Source organism: Thalassophryne amazonica, chromosome 18 (genome assembly GCF_902500255.1).
Source record: "Thalassophryne amazonica chromosome 18, fThaAma1.1, whole genome shotgun sequence".
Taxonomy (NCBI): domain Eukaryota; kingdom Metazoa; phylum Chordata; class Actinopteri; order Batrachoidiformes; family Batrachoididae; genus Thalassophryne; species Thalassophryne amazonica.
The window spans coordinates 9,519,167-9,546,563 of NC_047120.1; the positions used below are offsets into that span (position 1 = coordinate 9,519,167).

At 44.4% G+C, this 27,397-nt stretch overlaps 1 protein-coding gene across 1 annotated transcript in view; it reads left to right on the forward strand.

Moving 5' to 3' along the window:
- LOC117531558 (L-xylulose reductase-like) overlaps nucleotides 1–27,397 on the forward strand; it is a 35,808-nt gene continuing 8,411 nt past the window's right edge. Inside the window, exons 1-5 of the mRNA XM_034194679.1 lie at nucleotides 1–93; nucleotides 986–1,140; nucleotides 1,253–1,295; nucleotides 3,393–3,492; nucleotides 23,976–24,040. Of these exons, the coding sequence (XP_034050570.1) occupies nucleotides 1–93; nucleotides 986–1,140; nucleotides 1,253–1,295; nucleotides 3,393–3,492; nucleotides 23,976–24,040 (456 nt within the window). The remainder of the gene's footprint in view (nucleotides 94–985; nucleotides 1,141–1,252; nucleotides 1,296–3,392; nucleotides 3,493–23,975; nucleotides 24,041–27,397) is intronic.

The following is a 27,397-nucleotide window of genomic DNA, read 5'->3' on the forward strand; positions in this document are numbered from 1 at the left end:
ATGGTGCTGAACACACTGGAGAAGTTGAAGAACATGACTCTCACTGGAAGAAACTCTCCAGTGACTTCAGAACATGTGATGTTAGGGCCACAGGTCTGTAGTCATTAAATGTGTTGTGGTTCGTCTTCTTGGCCACAGGGATGACACATGAGGTTTTCCACAGCTCAGGAACAACCATCTGGTTCAAGCTCAAGTTGAAGATGTGCTGGAAAATCCCACACAGCTGGACAGCACATTCCTTCAGCACTCTGGGACTGAGACCTTCAGGACCCGCAGCCTTTCCTGGACACAGGCGACTAAATTCTCTTCTTACCTCCTCAGCAGTGAGGGTGATGGGAGGCATCAAGGAGAATGAGGGTGTAGTGGAGGGAGGGGAGTGGGGGCAGCTTGGTAGGGGGAGGGAGGTGGTAATAATTGGGGTGTGAGGTGAGTGCGCAGGGGAGGGGAAGCACTGAGAAGAGCTGGGGGAAAGGTGGGAAGAGTCCATTTTGTCAAACCTGTTGAAGAACAGGTTTAGCTCATTGGCCTCATGAAGGTGTCCTTCCATCATCTGGTGCACCTTTTTACCATGACCAGTGATGGTTCTCATCCCCTTCCACACCTTCCTCACGTTGTTCTCCCGGAGCTTGTTCTCCAGCTTCCTCCTGTAACTCTCCTTCCCCTCTGTGATCTTCTTCCTCAGTTCTTGCTGCTCCCTCTTCAGCTCCTCTCTGTCTCCACTCCTGAATGCAGCCTTCTTCCTGTTTAGTCTTGCCTTGATGTCCTTGGTCACCCACGGTTTGTTGTTGGGGTAATGGTCTTGTTTCAGATGATATTGTCTGTACAGATGTTGGTAGAACCTGTTATGCAGTCCGTAATGCTTTCGATGTTCCCCCTGCACCAAAAAAAAAAAAAAACCTCAATAAGACACCCTGTCTTCCTTTGTTGTTGTTTTTTTTTTCCTTTTCTGCTTCAGCTCTCTGCATTTGTTGTATTCTCCTTGTAGTGTCCATCCATCATTCCAGTGTGTGTGGACCTGGCAGACTGGGAGGCCACGGCAGAGGCCCTGAAGGATGTCGGTCCCATTGACCTGCTGGTGAATAATGCTGCCTGCCTGAAGGTGGAGTCGCTTCTGGAGGTCCAACCTGAAGATTTTGACAGGTAGGACTCAGGAAGCTGCGAAATGTAGTTTGGTAGCTTGTCCTGAAGCAGTGAACTGATTTAGAGCTGGAAACTGTTCAGTTTAATCATTATTCTCTCAACATTTTTCTAGGTTGTTCCATGTCAATGTGAAAGCTGTGCTGCAGGTGTCTCAGGTAAATCTGTGCTTCTTTTCATGCACAGTGTGACAGTTTGACAACTACGTTCAAGTTCTTTTTGTTGCAAACTCAGAATAATTTCCATTATTTTCCTTAAAAATGGTCACTTGAAGCTGGTTCCAGAAGTGAGTCACTTGCCGTAGACCCCCATGTTAAACTGTCCAACATTACAGCAGAAACACATTTACAGCCTTGGAAACAGACAACCAAAGACACAAAAAACTATTTTGGTCTCTGTAGCTAGTAATTTTCTGCTCTCATTAGTTGAAACTATTTTAAGCTACTAAGTTATGAATAATTAGGGGTGTGGTTGCTTTGAGTGACAGCTAGTGTGCAAAATCAAGACAGCCCGCCGCTAGCTGTTGTCAATCAGCTGTGTCTGTTTTGTCTAAGTATTTTTTTTTCACCATTATCTGAGATAATGTGATTTACTGTGTGGTTAAATGTACTGGTGTACCATTACAGCCGTCTGTGCTTCAGTGTTTCCACTGATGTTTTCCTACTTTATTTGTATAATAGCACTAATTAGCAGGTATTGATAATTTGACAACATTAGCTCCAATGATGGTTCTTGATGATGCCAGTTACTAAGGTAATATGTCATCATAGTTTTTAAATCCCACCTCAAACCACACATTAATAAAACCACCTGACAGTCCACAAAAAATACATTAATGAAAGACCTAATTCAAGGGTTAACCTGTTAGCCTTAGCTTGAAAAGCAACTATGAGATGGGGCATGTTTTGGCTTCCTTTGTTTGCCACATTCTTATTGATGGGGTCATTTGGAACCGCCTGCTTTAGACGCTTTAAGTGACATTACAGAGGGTTTGTTTCATCCATTTCCTGCCTGTGAGCAGCACGGTGTCTTAGTGGTTATCACTGTTGCTTCACAGCGAGAAGGTCATGGGATCAATTCCCACCTGTGGTCTTTCTGTGTCGCGTTTGTGTGTTCTCTGTTATGATTCGGGCGTGAGTGGAAGACGAACCCAGAAGCAGAGAGCAGAAAGTAAGCGGTGACAAAGGATTTATTGAACAGAATAAATGTGAACTGGCTGCATAGCCGAGTGGAGACCGGCCCGCGGAGTGGTGGAACCAGGGAGTCCGCAGTCCAGAATGGTTTCAGTCCCAGCAGATGGATCCGGAGCCAGGTGCCCGCCACAAGCTGTCGACGAGGCTGGAGAGAGAGAGAGACAGATGGTGAGTGCTGAGCCAGTCACTTCCAGAAGCGGTTCACACAGTCAATCAGTGACAACTTATCACAGCTGGTCCAGATAAACAGGCAGTTAGGCAGAAAGATTCTGTTCAGTTTCTTCAAATCGTTCTCAATCAGGAAAAGTTCTCAGTTCAGTTTGAATCAGTGATAATTAATCACAGCTGGTCCTGTAAGCGGGCAGTTAGACGAAAATGATTCAGTGCAGTTTCTTCCAGTTGCTGCTCTTCAGGAAAAGTTCACAGTTCAACTTGTATTACGTTTCAAGCAGAGTTCAGTATGCAGCAGCTTGTAAAAGCAAAAGAGAGCAAACACTTAACATGGCTGATGTGGAGTGTGGGAGCTCCGTCACAGGCTGCAGGAAAGCATAGGTTTGCTTCAGTGACAAGCTGCTTCTTTTAAGGCTGGTGTGTGGAAACACCAAGAGAAAATGACCAGTCTTACTGTGGAAGGTTTTCAGAGTTTCTGGCGAAGATGGAGTGAAGAGCCAGGGTTCCATATACTGCAGTTGATGAAATGTGGAAATGTGGTGTGTCGATCAGCTTGCAGCTTGCCACCTGTGCAGAAAAAAAAAGCAGCAGCAGACAGAGCAGGCAGCCCACAACATTCTCCCCATGTTTGCGTGGGTTCCCGCCGGGTACTCTGGCTTCTTCCCACATCCAAAGACATGCAGGTTAGGTGGACTGGAAACTTTAAACTGTCCATAGGTGTGAATGTGTTTGTTTATCTGTATGTGACCCTGTGACAGGCTGGCGTCCTGTCCAGGGTGAACCTCGCCTCATGCCCTGTGACTGCTGGGATAGGCTAGGATAGGCTCCAGCCCCCTGTGACCCTTAATTGAATTAAGTGCTTAATTAGATTAAGAAGCTGTTTTTCTTCAGGTAGTGGCTCGCGGTATGATGGCAAGAGGACAAGGAGGCTCCATTGTCAACGTGTCCAGCATAGCTGCACACAGAGCCCTGCCAGGCCTTGGAACCTACTGTGAGTATCAAACAACCTCTGCGCTTTACTGCTGCTCTTAACATTGGCATGACTCATCAAAGTCCTGCTGGTTTTCACATCATTTGAAGGGAAGCTCCACAGTGAAGATGGTTTCCATGATGACAGCCTTCTGTCTGCTTGTATTGTGTGGTTTTTATGCACAGGACTTGAGACTTAATAAAAGCCTAACAGGTGGCACAGTCAGCCGGGACTCGCTCGACTGCACAGCAGGTCTCCACGTACATAATATCTGTGCTGATTTCTTATTCTATTATTTTATGTTAGTTATCAAGTATTTGCTTTTGTACAGAAATGCCTGGAACCTGGTTCAAAGTCTCAACAAAAGAGTTAAGTTTCACTTCCATTATGCCTGCACAAGTTTCAGATAAAGGGAGGGCTCCCCCTGTCTGTGGGGAGCCAGTAAGAGTAGGATTGTGAGACTAAAACCCAACCACGCCTACACTGTCCATCCATCCATCCATTTTCTTCCGCTTTATCCAGAGTCGGGTCGCGGAGGCAGCAGCTCAAGCAAAGCTGCCCAGACCTCCCGATCCACACACACCTCCCCCAGCTCCTCCGGGGGAACCCCAAGGCGTTCCCAAGCCAGCCGAGAGATGTAGTCCCTCCAGCGTGTCCTGGGTCTTCCCCGGGGCCTCCTCCCAATGGGACGTGTTCCCGGAACACCTCTCCAGCGAGGCGTCCAGGGGGCATCCGGAAAAGATGCCCGAGCCACCTCAACTGACTCGACTCCGAGCTCCTCCCGAGTGACCGAGCTCCTCACCCTATCTCTAAGGGAGCGCCCAGCCACCCTGCGGAGGAAACTCATCTCGGCCGCTTGTACTCGTGACCTCGTTCTTTTGGTCATGAGCCAAATCTCATGACCATAGGTGAGGATCGAAACGTAGATCGATTGGTAAATCGAGAGCTTTGCTCCCCTAATCAGCTCTCTCTTCACCACAATGGTCCGATACAGCGACCGCATCACTGCAGATGCTGCACCAATCCGTCTATCAATCTCATGCTCCATCCGTCCCTCACTTGTGAACAAGACTCCAAGATACTTAAACTCCTCCACTTGAGGCAAGGACACTCCACCGACCTGAAGAGGGCAAAGCACCTTTTTCCGGTCAAGAACCATGGCCTCGGATTTGGAGGTGCTGATTTTCATCCCGGACGCCTCACACTCGGCTGCAAACCGCTCCAGTGCACGCTGAAGGTCATGATTTGACGAAGCCAACAGAACCACATTGTCCGCAAACAGCAGAGACGAGATTCTGTTGTTCCCAAACCAGACCCCCTCTACACCCTGGCTGCACCTAGAAATTCTGTCCATAAAAATAATGAACAGAACCAGTGACAAAGGGCAGCCCTGGTGGAGGCCAACGTGCACTGGAAACAGGTTTGTCTTACTACTGGCAATGCGAACCAAGCTCCTGCTGCGGTTGTACAGGGACCAGATAGCCCTTAGCAAAGGACTCCGGACCCCGTACTCCTGGAGCACTCCCCACAGGGTGCCCAGAGGGACACGGTCGAACTGTTGGGCGAACTCCCATGAACCCTTGAGCACCCGATGGAGCATGTAGAGCTGGTCCAGTGTGCTGCGACCAGGACGAAAACCACACTGCTCCTCCTGAATCCAAGGTTCGACCATCGGTTGAATTCTCCGCTCCAGTACTCTGGAATAGACCTTACCGGGGAGGCTGAGGAGTGTGATCCCCCTATAGTTGGAACACACCCTCCGATCCCCCTTCTTAAACAGAGGGACCACCACCCCGGTCTGCCAATCCAGAAGCACTGTCCACGATCATCACATGATGTTGCAGAGGCGTGTCAGCCAAGACAGTCCCACAACATCCAGAGACTTACGGTACAGATTTCATCCACCCCAGGAGTCTTGCCACCAAGGAGCTTTCTAACCACCTCGGTGACTTCGGCCTGGGTAATGGATGAGTCCACCTCTGAGTCCCCAGTCTCTGCTTCCTCTTCGGAAGATGTGACGGTGGGATTGAGGAGATCCTCGAAGTACTCCTTCCACCGCCCGACAACATCCCCAGTCAGGGTCAACAGCTCCCCACCCGCACCGTAAACAGTGCTGGTGGAGAGCTGCTTCCACCTCCTGAGGCGTCGGACGGTTTGCCAGAATCTCTTGAGGCTGACCGATAGTCCTCCTCCATAGCCTCCCCGAACTCCTCCCAGACCCGAGTTTTTGCCTCTGCGACCACACGGGCTGCAGCACGCTTGGCCTGCCGGTACCTGTCACCTGCTTCTGGGGTCCCACCTACCAACAAAGATAAGTAGGACTCGTTCTTCAGCTTGACGGCATCCCTTACTTCCGGTGTCCACCACCGGGTTCGGGGACTGCCGCTGCGACAGGCACCAGAGACCTTGCGACCACAACTACGAGTGGCTGCATCAACAATGGAGGTGGAGAACATGGTCCACTCGGATTCCATGTCTCCAACCTCCCGCGGGATCTGGGAGAAGCTCTCCCGGAGGTGGGAGTTGAAGACCTCGCTGACAGAGGGTTCCGCCAGTCGTTCCCAGCAGACCCTCACGATATGTTTGGGCCTGCCAAGTCTGACCGGCTTCCTCCCCTGCCAGCGGATCCAACTCACCACCAGGTGGTGATCGGTTGACAGCTCTGCCCCTCTCTTCACTCAAGTGTCCGAGACACGTGGCCAAAGGTCAGATGATACGACTATAAAGTCGATCATCGACCTCCGGCTCAGGGTGTCCTGGTGCCATGTGCACTTATGGACACCCTTGTGCTCGAACATGGTGTTTTGTGATGGACACACTGTGACTAGCACAGACGTCCAACAACTGAACACCACTCGGGTTCAGATTGGGGAGGCCATGCTTCCTGATCACCCCCCTCCAGGTCTCACTGTCGCCGCCCACGTGGGCATTGAAATCCCCCAGGAGAACAATGGAGTCCCCAGTCGGAGCGCTATCTAGTACCCCTCCTAGGGACTCCAGGAAGGTTGGGTACTCTGCACTGCCGCTCAGCCCGTAGGCCGAGACAACGGTGAGAGACCTGTCCCCGACCCGAAGGTGTAGGGATGCGACCCTCTCGTTCACCAGAGTGAACTCCAACACATGGCGACTGAGCTGGGGAGCAATAAGCAATGCGACCCCAGCTCTCCGCCTCTTCCCGTGGGAACGCCAGAAAAATGAAGTGTCCAGCCCCTCTCCAGGAGTTAACTCCTGGAGAGGGGCTGGAGTTGGAATGTCACCTCGCCTACACTGTCTTTTATAAAAACCTTTTGGCCATGTTCGGGGCTCTCAGATGATGAAGGCCCTTGTGGACACTGTCTCTAGGGACCAAGGCCTGGTTTTCAGCGTGACTTTCAATAAATTCAAACTGAGGAATATATTGATTTTGTTCTTTGGAAGGGGCCGTATATTACAATAAGAACCAGGAGGAATAACATACAGATGATGCTGATTCAAGTACGTCGTCATCAGCACTCACCAAGGAAATCCTCTGCGAGGTCTCTCACTGTCTGGAGGTGATGGTCTAGTGGTTAAGGTGTTGGGCTTGAGTCCAGAAGATCATGGGTTCAAATCCCCGCCTGACTGGAAAATCACTAAGGGCTCTTGGGCAAGGCCTTTAATCCCCTATTGCTCCCGGTGTGTAGTGAGTGCCTTGTATGGCAGCACCCTGACATCGGGGTGAATGTGAGGCATAATTGTAAAGCGCTTTGAGTGTCTGATGCAGGTGGAAAAGCGCTATATAAATGCAGTCCATTTACCATTTGTTTGCTATTACACAGGTGATGTCACTTAATGGCCCTGTACCATCTGCCTGATGGCAGTACCTCAAACAGAGAGTGTCCAGGGTGTGATGAGTCCTTTAGGATGGTCTTGGCTCTCCTCAGACAGTCACAGCCATGAAGGCCCCCCATTGTGGGTAGAGGGCACCCAGTGATCTTCTGAGGAGCTCTTTCCTGTTTCAGTTTCATTTTCAATTCAATTTATTTAATTTATATAGCGCCAAATCACAACAAAGTTGCCTCAAGGTGCTTCAGACAAGTAAGGTCTAACCTTACTTAGGTTAGCCCCCAGAGCAAGCACACAGGTGACAGTGGTAAGGAAAAACTCCCTTTGAGGAAGAAACCTCAAGCAGACCAGACTCAATGGGATGACCCTCTGCTTGGGCCATGCTACCAACACAATTGACAATAGGAAAATACAGGAAATTTTGGGAGTCCATCCTGATGCACAGGATGGGAGGCCTGCAGAAGAAGACACTCTTGGGATTTTAAGGGTCTCCCGTGACCTCCCCTTGCCCTCCCCTTGCCCCCGCCGCCTTATCCCACACATCCGTTTGATTTGAAAGAAGGATTTGACCAGTTATTTAAAACTGAACACAATTACTCCTTCAGATAGACCTCTACATGGTGATATATTAAACAGAATTTAAATGTAACCGAATGTAACAGAATGAGTAGGATGAATTTTAACATACCCGGAAGTTCTGAGGGTCCCAGGGACTAAGAACTTCCAACCAGCAGTCTGGTGTTCCGGCAAGCTAACAGCTAAGAGGAACCGAGAGCAACATGCTGGAGTCCATTTTAGTCACATCTGACTCCTTATGCTAATACAATGATTCATGCTAAACTTGGGCGTTGTCCTTTTGGCCACTTCTTCCTCTGCTTCGGGGTAGGTGTGACCCACAGGCGCAGTGCAGTCTTCTTACTTCCTCTTTTTCCTGACACCTGTGCCTAACCTGATAAGAAATTGTTTGGGCAAAAAAACTGCTAACTGAAGCATTGTTAGCAAGTCTTATCACCACGGTCACACCAAAAGTCTAATCATGTGTATCAAGTTTAATCTCCTTATCTTGCTGACAGATGTCCAATACTGTCACCCTATTCCATTTGCATGTTTCTCAACATATCTTACTGGGCCTCAGCAAAAGGACACATCAAGTTTACAGTGCCTTGAAAATGATTATATAAGTAAAACATCTCTTGATGGGTGATTGTGGAAGAAAAACAGCTGTGAGACGACGAGGACAACAAGAGACACGGTGAAGGACCACAAATACACGAGAGAGTGAGACTCAAAGGAAGAAGAAAAGTGAAAGTAACCAACAAGTGAGTGAAAATAAATGAACAGAGAAATAATAATCAAAAGATGGAGGCTGTGCTAGGCTAAAGCTAGCTCCACTGATGAGTATCAAACCACAACTCTGCATGCCAAAGACACCGCTGGCCTTTACCGCCCCACATACCTACTGTATGGGATGGCGGACACAGCAGGTAAAGGTGCCGCCGCCCTGAGTAAAGCACGACTTAAACCAGAGATTTATACTACAGCAAACGGTAAGACTCTGGTGGAAGATGAACTATTTCTTGTTGTGAAAATGAAGACACTCAGTCAGGATGATATTATATTATTGACTGTGAACCATTTTGGGTCCAAGTGGATTGAGAACTCGAAGAAGGTACTGTTTGATCTCTGCCCTAGTACAACTCAGCGTTTTGTTACGCACAAAGGGCCACATAAAGATGTAAACAATGTCAAAAGCTGTCTAAAGGTGCTTAACGAGGCTGGGGAAAACATCCCTCGCTTTGTGTCTCATCACTTAGATGAACTTCCCCCTGTAACCTTCAACAGCATTGACGTTTCATGTATGCTGCGGACATTGGAACGTGTTGCTTAGAGGTCGACTGGGCTATAGCGATCAAGGTTGCCTATGAAAAAAATGAGTTTATAATTTTAACTGTTTACACTCCCTATGAATGCAATCAAAATGAAAATGAATTTCTCAACAGATTAGAATTCATTAGTTCTTTTATTAAAGAAAGTGAATGTACATGTATATTTGTTATGGGTGATCTGAATGCTGACATCTCAGATAATCAGTCTTTGTTTGGACAGCATCTAGAACTCTTTTGTCAAAACAGTAAATTAGTGCTTTCTAGTAAAGTGCTGCTGCCTGAGAATAGCTATACATATATCAGTGAAGCATGGCATACAACATCCTGGCTGGACCACTGTATATGCACAGCCGATGCCCATGACTGTTTATCTGAGGCTAAAATTCTGTATGATCTGTCCATAGCAGACCACATTCCTCTCTCTATGTCATTAAACCTGAGCTGTCTACTGGAACTGTCTAGCAATAATAGACGTCAACATGCATGTAGGAAAATAGACTGGGCTAAGCTCTCTGAATATGATCTTTGGAAATATAATATATTAACAGATAAAAGCCTCAGCAGTGTACATATACCACATGTAGTATTATCTTGTGATATTAACTGCCAAAATCAGGACCACCAGAATAACTTATTTAATATGTATGAAAATATAGTGAAGTGTTTGATTAATGATGGTAAGTTTTTTGCTCATGACAAGAAAAAACAAAATATCAGGCCTGGATGGAATGAGTATGTGCTGGAGTTTCACTCAGAGGCTAAAAAAGCTTTAAGAAACTGGGTACTTGCTGGAAAATTGAGACATGGCCCTGAGTTCCAGCATAAGAAGACCACTAATGCCAGGTTTAAATATGCTGTGCGCTATGTGAAAAGAAATGAGCAAATGATGAGGGCTAACTCAGTGGCTAAAAAAACTCCATCAAAATGATGTCCAGGATTTCTGGAAAGAAGTTAAAGTTATTAACAACAGCAAGATGCCTCTTCCATCTACTGTAAATGGTATATCTGGGGATGGGAATATTGCAGAGTTATGGGCGAAGCATTTTGGGGAAATTTTTAACTGTGTTGAAAGTGCTGCTTTTGATGTCGATGATGTTGTTTATGATGATGGTATGGTTATTAGACCAGATGAGGTGTGTGATGCCATTGGAAAGCTGGCAGTAAATAAAGCCAGTGGTACTGACCAAATTACTGTTGAGCATCTAAAGTATGCTACAACCCCTGGCAAAAATTATGGAATCACCGGCCTCGGAGGATGTTCATTCAGTTGTTTAATTTTGTAGAAAAAAAGCAGATCACAGACATGACACAAAACTAAAGTCATTTCAAATGGCAACTTTCTGGCTTTAAGAAACACTATAAGAAATCAAGAAAAAAAGATTGTGGCAGTCAGTAACGGTTACTTTTTTAGACCAAGCAGAGGAAAAAAATATGGAATCACTCAATTCTGAGGAAAAAATTATGGAATCACCCTGTAAATTTTCATCCCCAAAACTAACACCTGCATCATATCAGATCTGCTCGTTAGTCTGCATCTAAAAAGGAGTGAACACACGTTGGAGAGCTGTTGCACCAAGTGGACTGACATGAATCATGGCTCCAACACGAGAGATGTCAATTGAAACAAAGGAGAGGATTATCAAACTCTTAAAAGAGAGTAAATCATCACGCAATGCTGCAAAAGATGTTGGTTGTTCACAGTCAGCTGTATCTAAACTCTGGACCAAATACAAACAACATGGGAAGGTTGTTAAAGGCAAACATACTGGTAGACCAAGGAAGACATCAAAGCGTCAAGACAGAAAACTTAAAGCAATATGTCTCAAAAATCGAAAAATGTACAACAAAACAAATGAGGAACGAATGGGAGGAAACTGGAGTCAACGTCTGTGACCGAACTGTAAGAAACCGCCTAAAGGAAATGGGATTTACATACAGAAAAGCTAAACGAAAGGCATCATTAACACCTAAACAGAAAAAAACAAGGTTACAATGGGCTAAGGAAAAGCAGTTGTGGACTGTGGATGACTGGATGAAAGTCATATTCAGTGATGAATCTCGACTCTGCATTGGGCAAGGTGATGATGCTGGAACTTTTGTTTGGTGCCTTTCCAATGAGATTTATAAAGATGACTGCCTGAAGAGAACATGTAAATTTCCACAGTCATTGATGATATGGGGCTGCATGTCAGGTAAAGGCACTGGGGAGATGGTTGTCATTACATCATCAATAAATGCACAAGTTTATGTTGATATTTTGGACAATTGAAAGGATGTTTGGGAATGATGAAATCATTTTTCAAGATGATAATGCATCTTGCCATAGAGCAAAAACTGCAAAAACATTCCTTGCAAAAAGACACATAGGGTCAATGTCATGGCATAGGGTCAATGTCAATGAGCAGATCTGATTTGATGCAGGTGTTAATTTGGGGGATGAAAATTTACAGGGTGATTCCATAATTCTTTCCTCAGAATTGAGTGATTCCATATTTTTTTCCTCTGCTTGGTCTAAAAAAGTAACCGTTACTGACTGCCACAATCTTTTTTCTTGATTTCTTATAGTGTTTCTTAAAGCCAGAAAGTTGCCATTTGAAATGACTTTAGTTTTGTGTCATGTCTGTGATCTGCTTTTTTTCTACAAAATTAAACAACTGAATGAACATCCTCTGAGGCCGGTGATTCCATAATTTTTGCCAGGAGTTGTAGTTATAGACTCTCAGTGCTGCTTGCTTTGTGTTTCTCAGGCCTGTTAACACATGGCATATTACCTGACTCTTTGTTGTCTGTACTATTGGTTACCGTTATCAAAGATAAAACTTATAAAGCATCTAGTATAGACAACTATAGACCCATTGCACTTGCTAGCATAATTTCCAAAGTATTAGAGCGGATAATCTTGGAGAGGCTGCAAGGACATGTGGTGACAACTGATAATCAATTTGGTTTTAAACATAAACATGGAACAGATTTGTGTATCTATGCATTAAAGGAGTTTATATCAACATATAAGAAGAACAACTCCACAATATTTATGTGTTTTTTAGATGCATCTAGGGCGTCTGACCGTGTTAATCATGGGAAATTGTTTTTAAAACTATATGAACGAGGAGTTCCTTTATACTTGATACGCATCTTGCAGTATTGGTATTCTCATCAAACCATGCAGGTCAGATGGGACGAGGCATCTTCTAGTCATTTCCTGGTTACCAATGGTGTCAGGCAAGGTGGAATTCTCTCTCCTGTTCTTTTTAGTCTTTATATGAATGATCTGTCCAGGAAATTAAAGGACTGTAGGACTGGATGTATGGTTGGGGATAAGGTTATTAATCACTTATTGTATGCTGATGACTTAGTTGTCCTGTCTCCCTATAGTGCTGGTCTCCAGCAATTGCTCAGAGCCTGCTCAGAGTATGGGATAGAGTATGACATTAAATATAACTAAAAAAAGAGTGTTGTAATGATTGCCAGGTCCAAGGAGGATAAAAAATTACAGTTCCCTTCTTTTTATTTAAATAACAGTGAGTTGGCAAATGTAATTAAAGCAAAATACTTGGGTCATATTCTTAGGAATGACTTATATGATGATGATGACATTCAGCGTCAGTGTTGCAAGTTGTATGCGCAAGCGAATATGCTGGCACACAAATTTTATATGTGTACTAATGATGTTAAAATATCTCTCTTTAGAACTTACTGTACTTCACTGTATACAGTCCATCTTTGGTGTAGCTATAGCAAAGCAAAGATGAATAAGATCAAGGTGGCTTATAATGATGCGCTTAGAATTTTGCTGAAGGCTCCAAGATGGGAAAGTGCAAGTACTCTGTCACTGCAAATGTGCCCACATTTCAGGCTCTAATGAGGAACCTCATGTATAAATTTATGTGTAGGTTAACTGAGTCAAGAAATGGTATCATAATGTGTTTGTCCAGTATAAAGGAAAGTGACACTCAGTACAATTCTGACATATGGAAACATTGGAAAAGCCAATTGTATGTATCTCTAATCTGATTTTTTTAATGTAAATATATTGTGTGTGGGGGGGGGGGGGGGGGGTGGGGGGGGGGTGGATGATTTTTTTATGTTCTATAATGTAAGTGTATATGTCTTGTGTGTATAAACTGGACCCTGAGTCTGTAAATAAAGTTTATATATATATTAATTTTTTCAATTTATTTTCATTTATATAGCGCCAAATCACAACAGAGTTGCCTCAAGGTGCTTCACACAGGTAAGGTCTAACCTTACCAACCCCCAGAACAACAGTGGTAAGGAAAAACTCCCTCTGAGGAAGAAACCTCAAGCAGACCAGACCCAAAGGGGTGACCCTCTGCTTGGGCCATGCTACAGACATAAATTACAGAACAATTCATGGACGAATATACAAGAAATGCTGTTGGTGCACAGGACAGGAGGGTCGCCAACACAAATACAACTGCCATCTCTGGATGGAGCTGCACCACCAACAGAGAGAAAAAAACAGAATCAGGCATCAGAAAGACAAAAAATACTGTATAATTTGCCAGCATTAATCAACAAGAAAAACAGAAGAAATACTAAGGTGATCGCCGGCCACTAGCCCTAAGCTTCACTAAAAGACCCAGAATTGAGGTAAAGTTGAGTCCGCGGCCCGCTCCAATTACTAATAAAATGAATTAAAAGAGTAAAAAGCATAAAACAAGACTGTACCAGTATGCTAGCCATGCGAAAGGGAAAATAAGTGCGTCTTAAGTCTGACCATGAAAGTCTCCACAGAATCTAACTGTTTTATTGACGCAGGGAGACCATTCCACAGAACAGGGGCATGAGAAGAGAAAGCTCTGTTACCTGCAGACTTTTTTCACCCGAGGGACACAAAGTAGTCCTGTACTGTGAGAACCCAGAGCCCGAACCCTAATCCTAGCCTGGGCTGGGACGTAGGTCAGGTAAGTAGGGAGGTACCAGTCCATGAACAATTTTATAGGCTAGTAGCAGAACCTTAAAATCTGATCTGACAGGGACAGGAAGCCAGTGAAGAGATGCCAAAATGGGTGTAATGTGGTCAAACTTTCTGCTTCATGTCAAAAGTCTGGCAGCAGCATTAGGAACCAGTTGGAGACCCTTAATGCTGGACTGCGGTAAACCAGAAAATAGAACATTGCAGTATTCCAATCTAGAAGAGACAAATGCATGAATCAGGGTCTTAGCATCAGTCAGAGACAGGATGGGACGAATCTTTGCTATATTCCTCAGGTGGAAGAAAGCAGTCCTCGTAATATCTCTAATGTACAGGTCAAAGGACAACCTAGGATCAAAAATTGCCCCAAGGTTCCTCACCATTTATATTTGTAACCCCTAACAGCTAATCATCTAAACCTAGATTTTTTAAAATAAGAGCAACAGCCTTGGGGGGGGGGGGTGCAAGGCTGTTGCTCACCCCCGCCTTGCTTCGCATCACGAGGGACATGACTAAATGTGTATGCCTATGGGCAGGCCTCAGTTCAGGGGAGGACAACTGTAGGTTTAAGCCAGGTTTCACATAGCCCAATCATATCTAAGTGATGATCCATAATTAGATCATTAATGAACAATGATTTTAAGGACAGTCATGTTATGTCAATGAGACCCAGACTAAGGACCTCAGTGGGGTTGACAGTTGGACTGTTTGGATTTAGGGATGGTTACAGAGTAGCATATATAAGATGCCTGGAAGTAGGTTTAGATTTGAGACATTCCACGCAAGTTGTAGGTAGCAGACACAAAATATTTGATGTTGCTGGAACAGCGAACGGGCATCCTCAGTTTCAACATCAACTTCACATCAACATCAACATCACATGCAATGCAGTAATGGTTATTAAGACTGCAAAGCATATCCCTAGGCCACATTCTCAACTGGATGCATTTACCTCCCTGCCACTTAAATGGCACTATCACCATAGTGGATTTTCTGAACTAATTTCCTCACTAAGCTAATGGATTGCACAACCACATTTGTCATAAGGCTTACAGGGTCTCTAATCACCTGCTCCATGGCCTGCTGTAAAATCCTAATTTTACCCTCCCTGTAGAGCTCTATCTATGTTCGCAGACAAGATGGCAGCGCCTTCCCCAGTAGAGTGAAGGCCTTCCGGCATCAGCAAGCCATGGCAGCCCTAAAACGAAGTCCAGTTATCCATAAACGCCTCATCATTACCCCAGGAGGGGAGGGGGCCAGAGACTATTAATTGATGCTGACACATCTTTCTGGCAAGGTCACAACTCCTCTATGTCCATTTTGTGACCTCTGAGTGCTTCATCCTGACATCATTGGCAGCAAAGTGAGTAACTTATGTGGCTGTATCTAGTGTCATGTTCCTTTGTCTGTCTAGCATTCTGCAGCATCAGCACCCTAAGATGAGAGGCAGTATGATAAAGATAAACTTTATTGATCTCACAGAGGAGAAATTCCCATGTTACGTCAGCTCTTAAAAAACACACAAGATTGGTGCAAGTAGAGGAAAATGTTCATCAAACAGCGTGTGCAAGGATAAGCAATAATAATAATACTTGTAACAGTATGAGACATAAGAAATGAGGTAGAAATAGAATTTATGAGGATGCTGTCCATGGTAGAGCAGGAAAAAGACACCAGCAATCTTTGGTTGATGTCATTTTACCTGAGGATTCTCAGAAAGTGGAGTCTTTGCTGTGCCCTCTTTACCAAGTGTGTGGTGTTCTTGTCCCAGGTCAGTTTCTCTTCAATGTGGACTCCCAGGAAACAGAAGTCCCTGATCCTTTCCACTCACGTCCCCCAATGATAAAGGGCTGGAGGTCTTTTTTGTTTCTCCTGAAGTCTATAATTAGCTCCTTGGTTTTGGATGTGTTCAGGAGCAGGTTATTTTCTCTACACCACACCATCAGCTGTTTCACCTCATCATGGTAGGCGGACTCATCTCCTCCAGTGATACAGCTCACCACTCTAGTGTCATCTGCATACTTAATGAAGGTGTTGCCGATGTGGACGGAGTGCTGTCAGAGGTGTAGAGGGTGAAGAGCAGTGGGCTCAGCACGCAACCTTGAGGGGAACCAATGCTGAGTGTGAGAGCTGTAGCTATCTGGGGACCAATCCTGACTCTGTGAGGGAGGGAGGACAAAGAGAGGGTTTATGGACGTGCTGAGGGAGGACATGCAGGTGGTTGGTGAGACAGAGGAAGATAAAGAGGACAGGGTGAGATGGAAACGATTGATCTGCTGTGGTGCCTCCAAATGGGAGCCGCTGAAAGATTGAAGAAGAAGAATGAAGTCATTCTGCTCTTTGCTGATTAAAAGCAGTACTACATTTTTTTCACCTTGTCTGCAAACAACTGAATTGAATTATATCAGTTCTTGACTTTCAAAATCTATTTTAATTTTGTAAAACTAAATATTGTAATATTTCTGTTCCTCTGCCCCTAAAAGTGACTTTGGAGATTTTAAAAGTTTGAAAAATTCTATAATGTTTCAGTGTCCAGAAGCAAACTGAACCTCCAGATGTTGCTGTGGCGTGTGGATAGAAGTGTCCACAGAAGACTGCACAGCCTGAAGAAAATGGAAGTTTGCTCTCTTTGTTAAGTGATACGAGTCCTGCAGGAGCTGCTGTGGGCTGTGTTGTATACATCACGGCAGTTCACTCACACAGGAACTGCTGGGAGCAGTTCTACATGCGTAGTTCCTGAGGCCTGTTCCTGCCGGTACTATTCTCCAGATTCTGTTGTGTGAAGCACGTGAGTCTACAACTTCCCCTGGAAGCGATGCCAGTCCAACACAGGTAAGTTCCCCAACCAAGGCCGGTACCCATTTGCAGCTGGGCAGACTCGGTCCATGGAGATTCTTGTCAAAAGACACAGACCGGCAGCATGAGTGGGCGGAGACTCCTGGCAGTATTGTACATGCATTATGTGCTGATTCACTGGTTTCTTTCCTTGGACCTGTGGAGATGTTCTGGTCTAGTGGTCTGTCACCATTAGGCTTTTATGAAAGTCACTCACGTCTTCATGTGTCCACATTTTTCCTGCTTTCTTCAATGACAAAAGGTTCACTTTCTGCCTCAGAGATCCCAATGAGATGATCGCTGTTGTTCACCACTTCTTGTCAGTGCTTACCGTGTGATGGCTGATCGGTGCCACACACACACACTGTCACACACACACTGTCAGATCCGTAACCCGTGTGCCACACCCCTGTTACAGGAGGCACCAGAACAGCTCTCCGTCTAAAGGGTCCAACCCTCAATCCCCTGCAGGTATTACCCGGGAGGGTTTCAGATTGAAAGACTCTCGTCTCACTGCCTTCATCCGGACGTCCATCCCTGCTCACGCTGACTTCGCACCCTGGTTGAACAGCCCTGGAGCCAGGATACAAAGCCGGCCACGCCCATTCACAGCAGCTCTCCTCTAAGCGATCTGGGTTCTTGGAAATTGCAAGAAAAGGTTTTAGTGATCTGTAAAGTGGATCCCAAAGGGATGTGTTAATTTCATAAAAATAGAAAAATCTTACAGAACCTGTTGATCAATCAATCAATCAATTTTTTTATATAGCGCCAAATCACAACAAACAGTTGCCCCAAGGCGCTTTATATTGTAAGGCAAGGCCATACAATAATTATGTAAAACCCCAACGGTCAAAACGACCCCCTGTGAGCAAGCACTTGGCTACAGTGGGAAGGAAAAACTCCCTTTTAACAGGAAGAAACCTCCAGCAGAACCAGGCTCAGGGAGGGGCAGTCTTCTGCTGGGACTGGTTGGGGCTGAGGGAGAGAACCAGGAAAAAGACATGCTGTGGAGGGGAGCAGAGATCGATCACTAATGATTAAATGCAGAGTGGTGCATACAGAGCATAAAGAGAAAGAAACAGTGCATCATGGGAACCCCCCAGCAGTCTACGTCTATAGCAGCATAACTAAGGGATGGTTCAGGGTCACCTGATCCAGCCCTAACTATAAGCTTTAGCAAAAAGGAAAGTTTTAAGCCTAATCTTAAAAGTAGAGAGGGTGTCTGTCTCCCTGATCTGAATTGGGAGCTGGTTCCACAGGAGAGGAGCCTGAAAGCTGAAGGCTCTGCCTCCCATTCTACTCTTACAAACCCTAGGAACTACAAGTAAGCCTGCAGTCTGAGAGCGAAGCGCTCTATTGGGGTGATATGGTACTACGAGGTCCCTAAGATAAGATGGGACCTGATTATTCAAAACCTTATAAGTAAGAAGAAGAATTTTAAATTCTATTCTAGAATTAACAGGAAGCCAATGAAGAGAGGCCAATATGGGTGAGATATGCTCTCTCCTTCTAGTCCCCGTCAGTACTCTAGCTGCAGCATTTTGAATTAACTGAAGGCTTTTCAGGGAACTTTTAGGACAACCTGATAATAATGAATTACAATAGTCCAGCCTAGAGGAAATAAATGCATGAATTAGTTTTCAGCATCACTCTGAGACAAGACCTTTCTGATTTTAGAGATATTGCGTAAATGCAAAAAAGCAGTCCTACATATTTGTTTAATATGCGCTTTGAATGACATATCCTGATCAAAAATGACTCCAAGATTTCTCACAGTATTACTAGAGGTCAGGGTAATGCCATCCAGAGTAAGGATCTGGTTAGACACCATGTTTCTAAGATTTGTGGGGACAAGTACAATAACTGTTGATGTTGAACACACTTTACCAATTTAATTACACTCCTTAAGAAGACTCCAAAAATCAAATGTCCACACTTATACTTTAACTGCAGTTGGAAAATTTATTGCAGAGTTGGCAAGTGCAGGCATACAGATTAAAATTCAGCTTTCATATGATCAAAGGGATTAGTAATATTGATCAAATATAATGGCATAATAAAATTGACAAAAATAGATAACCAGTTGTAGGATGTTGAAGTTGGCTGTCCAATCCAAGGCAAACTTGACTTGATTTATAATCCAAAAATCGAGTAAGAGGGGGTAAAATCCAAATTATAATCCAAATAGTTGAAGTTGATAATCCAATTCGAGGGGAATAGATCCAAAATTCGGACAGATGAGAGAGGGAAAACCACTTGGCCTTGTGGTCTTGTCCTTAAATCCTTAGATGGAACACTAAACTTTGTACAAAATCTTAATGTTCCTCACCGGGTTGAGCTTGAAAGTTTCTACACAGCTAAGACGGGGGGGATTGATGGTTATCTCCTGTTACCAGTTTCTCTTCAGTTTTCAGCTCAGCCGGAGTGAAGTGTGAAGTCTTTTTCTTGTGGTGAAAAGTGCTCAGATCCTCTCTTTTTAGTTGAATTCTTTTCACACTGTCTGTTGGTGGGTGTGGTCGGTTCCTCCAGCGGGTCCAGGATGAGGAAGGCAGGAGACTAACCCCGATATTCTTCCTCTTTCAGGCTTTACGAGGTCTATTAGAAAAGTATCCGACCTTATTATTTTTTTCAAAAACTATATGGATTTGAATCACGTGTGATTGCATCAGACAAGCTTGAACCCTCGTGCGCATGCGTGAGTTTTTCCACGCCTGTCGGTTGTGTCATTCGCCTGTGAGCAGGCTTTGAGTGAGGAGTGGTCCAGCCTCCTCATCGGATTTTCATTGTCAGGAAATGGCAGAATGATTTGGGCTTTTTTCCATCAGAATTTTTTCAGAAACTGTTAGAGACTGGCAGCTGGAAACCATTAGAAAAATTTATCTGGCTTTCAGTGAAAATGTTACGGGCTTGGTAGAGAATAAGGAGTGTTACTGTCGCTTTTAGGACATGCGGCACCGCCACGACGCGCGAAGCCTCCGCTCCACTTTCCATGACAAAAACTCCTGTAACTGGAATGTGCCATTCATTTCCAAACTGGACGCTGTGTTTTATCCGGGACGTCGTCTGACTAGCACAGGAATTGTGAAAAGACATGGACATCAGCACTTTTTCTGCACATTGAGACAGACGTGCGGAGGAATTCCGCGCGTCGCGGCGGTGCTGCATGGCGCACAGCAACGCCGTGATGAAGCCTCACGGGACATGTTCTGGCATGTCCAGGCACACCCACAATTTCTCGGATAATCACTCGATGGAAAAACCACCGACAGCTGTCTGAATGCCATCTCAAAGCCGTCCTGTGAGACCAAAACGGAGGTGGTTTTGTCTCGCTCCAGTAGCGAATCCATCGTGACACACGAAGCCTCTGCTCGCCTTTCCATGACAAAATCTCTTGTTAAAAGTGAAATCTGCCGGAAAATGGTTGATGTCCAGCTCTTGTGATGGTCGTTCATCCTGTCAGTGGCGGCTTCGGAGCGCGGCGCGCCCCACAGCCGCTGGGGGCCGTCCTTAAAGCGACAGTAACACTCCTTATTCTCTACCAAGCCTGTAACTTTTCACCGAAAGCCAGATACATTTTTCTAATGGTTTCCAGCTGCCAGTCTCTAACAGTTTCTGAAAAAATTCTGATGGAAAAAAAGCCCAAATCATTCCGCCATTTCCTGGCAATGAAACGACGAGGGGGCTGGACCACTCCTCACTCAAAGCCTGCTCACAGGCGAATGATGCAATCGGCAGGCGTGGAAAAACTCACGCATGCGCACGAGGGTTCAAGCTTGTCTGACGCAATCACACGTGATTCAAATCCATATGGTTTTTGAAAAAAATAATAAGGTCGGATACTTTTCTAATAGACCTCATATACCCCTTATTTCAGTGGGTGTACATCTCCTCATCTCTTCAGTCTTTTTCTTCCTAATAAGGTCATCAGTTGAGCTGATTCTCCTCTTCCTCCTCTTGTTTGCTGAACATGTCTGAACATGTTAACAGTCACATGAGATTAGCTCATTTCTTGGTCACAGTGGAAAGTACCAAGTTTCCCTGTTTAACTGAAAAACACTCACTTCCCCTTTCACTAGAAACAGGCATCTGACAGTTTTGCTCTCCACAGCATTATTTTGTTATTTCTACCCAGTTGTTTTATGTAAGATTCTGCCCATGACCAAAAACCAAACCATTGTATTCTTCATTTTGAGTTTATTAAAGATCACGACAAAAACCAGGCCTGGGACCTTCACAGACAGTGTCCATTTTGTGAAAAGTCCCCAGTAGAGGTGGGCGGATCGATCCTAATATCGATACCAATGCTGGTATTGATATTGAACGATCCTTGTGTAAAAAGATCGATATTCAAGCTTTTTTTCTCTCCCGCACACAATGACTGCTGTGCACGCAGATTCATCAGAGTCTACTCTCTGTCTGTAAGAGCAGCGCTGCACTGTTGTCACACAACACAGAGCAGAGCACCCTTGTTTTGTGGTTTGTCAGCCCTCTACCTCAGGAGATTTTGTTTTAAGTTGTATTGAGTGATATTTTTTAAACAAAAATGTTGATTGTGATAATATTTTGTTGTCATGTACATTGTTTGGCAAAATTCTATCCTAGGTCTTTTGGATCCTTTGGATCTATGAAGATTAAATTTGAAAAACTATCGGTATCAATATCGGCGATACTGGGCCTGTATTTACTTGGTATCAGATCAATACCAAAATTCCCGGTATCGCCCACCTCCAGTCTCCAAAATGAGTCATACAACACTTTTTATACCTAGTGGGTGTTAACAGTGGGTGTGGTTTAGTCTCACATTTCTAATGTTACTGGCTCTCACCAAGAGGGGGAGCTCTCCCTGTGTCTGAAACTTGGACACATGATAAAGTAAAACTTAACTTATATTTCTCAGAACTTCCAAACAAATAACACAAATGCTTGATAGCTAACATAAAACAAAGAATTAGCACAGATATTATCTAACAGTTTTAACACTTATTCATCAGAAATTCTCTTCATTCTCAATCATCCTGTTTTACTTTGATTATTTTAACTTAAAACAATTTTAATCACAGCATTATCTCAATATCTTCATTATAAAATCATCTTCAGCAGTTTTTATCATGGAATCATTTCAATCACACAGATTCTAATCACTTCTCCTTAATCATACACATTTTAATCTTTAAACCATCTGATTGCAGTTTTTGTTCACAAGATAAATCACTTAGATTATTGTGTACTAACTTAATATCAATAAGCAGAGAGAGATTTCAACCTTCCTTGACACACACACACATACAGACATACTGTCACGATTTCGGCCTGATCTAGGGTTTGACTTTGGTTTTCCCTCTTTCTTTTTTCCCCTTCACATGCCCTGTCTTGATTTACTAGTTATTTTATTTTCATCATGTGAATATTCTCTGTTCTGTTTTGATTTGTCACTTTTTCTTTGTTACTTGTTTCCTTGGCTTTTCATTTTGTTCTAGTTTTCTTCAGTCAGTTGTGTTTTTTTGTTTAATTTATCACTTGTTTTATCTAGTTCCTCTCATTTGTAATATTTGTTGTACAGTTATGTCAGGATTTGTTTTCTGTTATTGTTTAGTCACTGCTTTTTCTTATGGTTTGTCTTACCGCCTTAAGTCAGTTTTGGTTTAATTTTGTATTTATCTCTATTTTCTCATGCAGTTTTCATTAGGCTATCACTTGTTTATTTTACTATTAATACTTTAGTTTTGCTTTACTATCTATGCTCCATGTTTACTGATCAGTTTGTCATATTCCAGTTTGGTGTATTTTGTCTTCAGTTGTAGCTGTTTCACTCCACGCCCTGTTTCTGCTCTGTTCTCATCCCTCTCACATCTCTGTGTTGTCACGTCACTCCACTAGCTTTGTGCCCTGCTCTCACACTTTGTTCCAGTCTGCTTTGTGTTCTCACTTACTTACGCTCTTGGCTCCAGCTCACGTGTCTTTGTCTGTTACTTCACTCCACTCTGTGCTTTCCTTCCTTCACTATCTTGTACTCTGCACAACCTTTGGCTCCCCCAGTCATGCCCCCTTCCAGAGACTTCCTCGCATCTGCTTCACATCACCCTAATTTGTTTGCTCCTTATTTAAACCATCACAGTCTCACAGCTCACTGCCAGTTTGTTGTCGCTCTATGCACACATCCCAGTCTCTGTATTTTGTCCTGATTTCTTGCCTTGCCGTGTACTGTGTTTTGCTCTGTTTTGCTCGACCACACCTCTTTGCCTCACCCTTGATAACTGTGTTTGCTCGTGCCTGTGAACCCTGCCTGAATATGACTGCATTCTTGCCAAACCCATATTGTGCTTCTGCTCCGCTGACTGATCACCTGTGTGCTGAACCTGAGCCTGGAATAAAGACCATGATTACTCACACGCCTAAACCAAGTCTGGGAGTCTGCTTCGCGGGTCCAACCGCTCCTAGTGTCGGGCAACCGCCTGCCTTGACACATACAGGTGACAGTGGTCAGCAGACCGGACCCAGTCGGCTGTGTCCACACCAACAGACATAAAGCACCTTCAGTGATGTTCACACAGACACCAGCGAGGTGTCCACCACAGACCTGGAGGACAAGGATGTGCAGTGCATGTCTTGATGCAGGATCTGAGTCCTGAGGTTGGAGACTTGCTGGAACCCAGGACACACTGCTCTGCCTTTTTGTGTTCTTTCACACTCTTCCTGGTCCATCAGAAGTGTCTCTGTATGCGGTGAAAGTGTTGAACTTGTGGAGACACTCACTGATCTCAGCAGGGACGTTCATCTCTCAGGGTCCTCGGCCTCTAAGGTCCAGAGACACCTGGAAAGATCTTATTGAGTCATGAGGTCAAAGGTCAGGTGTTTGTTGATGCTGATATCTGAGCTGGTGAGTGAAGGTCCAGGTCTTCAGCATTCTGGTGCTTCCTGTCAGATTGGACTCAGGCACCGTCTCACCGTGAGATTTGACGATAAAGGTTTAAAAATAGAACTCTTCATGTCACTATTTCATGAAGAGGTGAAAGGAAGGTTTGTGTCTTTTTCTTCTTCAGGTGCCACTAAAGCAGCCCTGCAAATGCTGACTAAGTCCCTGGCCATGGAGCTGGGACCACACCAGGTACCATCAGGCGTCCTCACACTGGTTCTGGGTCATTGACAACTTAGATGAAGTAATAAATAAAACAGATCTGCTTTGAAAGCCAAACTACTGAACAAACCAGGATCCTGGATGGCAACCACTAGGGCAGACCTGAAACAGGTGGAACATGGAAACACTGACTGACTGCAGCAGGTATGACCATGTGTCTGTGTCCTCAGCAGTGGACAATACTGGATAAGAGAGGCAGGGCTCCCTGTGGACAGGGCAAGTGTTTATTACAACACACAGATACACTCATACACACGTACACATATATACACTCACACACACATATCCATGCACACAGATACACACACATGTATGTGTACATACATGTGTGTGTATCTGTGTATGTATCTTTGTGTGTGCATGGATATGTGTGTACATACATGTGTGTGTGTGTATGTACACATACATACACACACATATACAACCCCAATTCCAATGAAGTTGGGACATTGTGTGAAATGTAAATAAAAACAGAATACAATGATTTGTAAATTCCCTTCAACCTATATTCAATTAAAAACACCACAAAGACAAGATATTTTTTCTACTGGTGGTTGTCTCTCACTGCGGTATTGTATCACTTCCTGTTCCGGAGCACAGCAGTGTTTTTCTGTATCTGTTAGCTGTTTAATCTGATCAGTTAGATTGATCTAGTTATCTAGATTACGATTTGTTTCCCAGTGTAATCTTTACGTGCCTTAACTAAAGCACTCCTTCTGCTGAATCACCTCTAAATTATTTACACATTATTCACTTTGCGTGTTTTTAGGAATCCGCTAGCTTAGCGTAGCTACTAGCTCTTAGCCGATTTAGCATGGCGGCTTCTCCTGTCTCTCCCGCACTTTTCTGCTCTGGGTGTGAAATGTTTAGTTATTCCTCGGCCTCCTTTAGCAGTAACGGTACTTGTAATAAGTGTAGCTTATTCGTAGCTTTGGAGGCCAGGCTGGGCGAATTGGAGACTCGGCTCCGCACCGTGGAAAATTCTACAGCTAGCCAGGCCCCTGTAGTCGGTGCGGACCAAGGTAGCTTAGCCGCCGTTAGTTACCCCCTGGCAGATCCCGAGCAGCTGGGAAAGCAGGCTGACTGCGTGACTGTGAGGAGGAAGCGTAGCCCTAAACAGAAGCCCTGTGTACACCGCCAACCCGTTCACATCTCTAACCGTTTTTCCCCACTCGACGACACACCCGCCGAGGATCAAACTCTGGTTATTGGCGACTCTGTTTTGCGAAATGTGAAGTTAGCGACACCAGCAACCATAGTCAATTGTCTTCCGGGGGCCAGAGCAGGCGACATTGAAGGAAATTTGAAACTGCTGGCTAAGGCTAAGCGTAAATTTGGTAAGATTGTAATTCACGTCGGCAGTAATGACACCCGGTTACGCCAATCGGAGGTCACTAAAATTAACATTAAATCGGTGTGTAACTTTGCAAAAACAATGTCGGACTCTGTAGTTTTCTCTGGGCCCCTCCCCAATCAGACCGGGAGTGACATGTTTAGCCGCATGTTCTCCTTGAATTGCTGGCTGTCTGAGTGGTGTCCAAAAAATGAGGTGGGCTTCATAGATAATTGGCAAAGCTTCTGGGGAAAACCTGGTCTTGTTAGGAGAGACGGCATCCATCCCACTTTGGATGGAGCAGCTCTCATTTCTAGAAATCTGGCCAATTTTCTTAAATCCTCCAAACCATGACTATCCAGGGTTGGGACCAGGAAGCAGAGTTGTAGTCTTACACACCTCTCTGCAGCTTCTCTCCCCCTGCCATCCCCTCATTACCCCATCCCCGTAGAGACGGTGCCTGCTCCCAGACTACCAATAACCAGCAAAAATCAATTTAAGCATAAAAATTCAAAAAGAAAAAATAATATAGCACCTTCAACTGCACCACAGACTAAAACAGTTAAATGTGGTCTATTAAACATTAGGTCTCTCTCTTCTAAGTCCCTGTTGGTAAATGATATAATAATTGATCAACATATTGATTTATTCTGCCTTACAGAAACCTGGTTACAGCAGGATGAATATGTTAGTTTAAATGAGTCAACACCCCCGAGTCACACTAACTGTCAGAATGCTCGTAGCATGGGCCGGGGCGGAGGATTAGCAGCAATCTTCCATTCCAGCTTATTAATTAATCAAAAACCCAGACAGAGCTTTAATTCATTTGAAAGCTTGACTCTTAGTCTTGTCCATCCAAATTGGAAGTCCCAAAAACCAATTTTATTTGTTATTATCTATCGTCCACCTGGTCGTTACTGTGAGTTTCTCTGTGAATTTTCAGACCTTTTGTCTGACTTAGTGCTTAGCTCAGATAAGATAATTATAGTGGGCGATTTTAACATCCACACAGATGCTGAGAATGACAGCCTCAACACTGCATTTAATCTATTATTAGACTCTGTTGGCTTTGCTCAAAAAGTAAATGAGTCCACCCACCACTTTAATCATATCTTAGATCTTGTTCTGACTTATGGTATGGAAATAGAAGACTTAACAGTATTCCCTGAAAACTCCCTTCTGTCTGATCATTTCTTAATAACATTTACATTTACTCTGATGGACTACCCAGCAGTGGGGAATAAGTTTCATTACACTAGAAAGTCTTTCAGAAAGCGCTGTAACTAGGTTTAAGGATATGATTCCTTCTTTATGTTCTCTAATGCCATATACCAACACAGTGCAGAGTAGCTACCTAAACTCTGTAAGTGAGATAGAGTATCTCGTCAATAGTTTTACATCCTCATTGAAGACAACTTTGGATGCTGTAGCTCCTCTAAAAAAGAGAGCTTTAAATCAGAAGTGCCTGACTCCGTGGTATAACTCACAAACTCGTAGCTTAAAGCAGATAACCCATAAGTTGGAGAGGAAATGGCGTCTCACTAATTTAGAAGATCTTCACTTATAAGGTTTTGAATAATCAGGTCCCATCTTATCTTAGGGACCTCATAGTACCATATCACCCCAATAGAGCGCTTCGCTCTCAGACTGCAGGCTTACTTGTAGTTCCTAGGGTTTGTAAGAGTAGAATGGGAGGCAGAGCCTTCAGCTTTCAGGCTCCTCTCCTGTGGAACCAGCTCCCAATTCACATCAGGGAGACAGACACCCTCTCTACTTTTAAGATTAGGCTTAAAACTTTCCTTTTTGCTAAAGCTTATAATTAGGGCTGGATCAGGTGACCCTGAACCATCCCTTAGTTATGCTGCTATAGACGTAGACTGCTGGGGGGTTCCCATGATGCACTGTTTCTTTCTCTTTTTGCTCTGTATGCACCACTCTGCATTTAATCATTAGTGATCGATCTCTGCTCCCCTCCACAGCATGTCTTTTTCCTG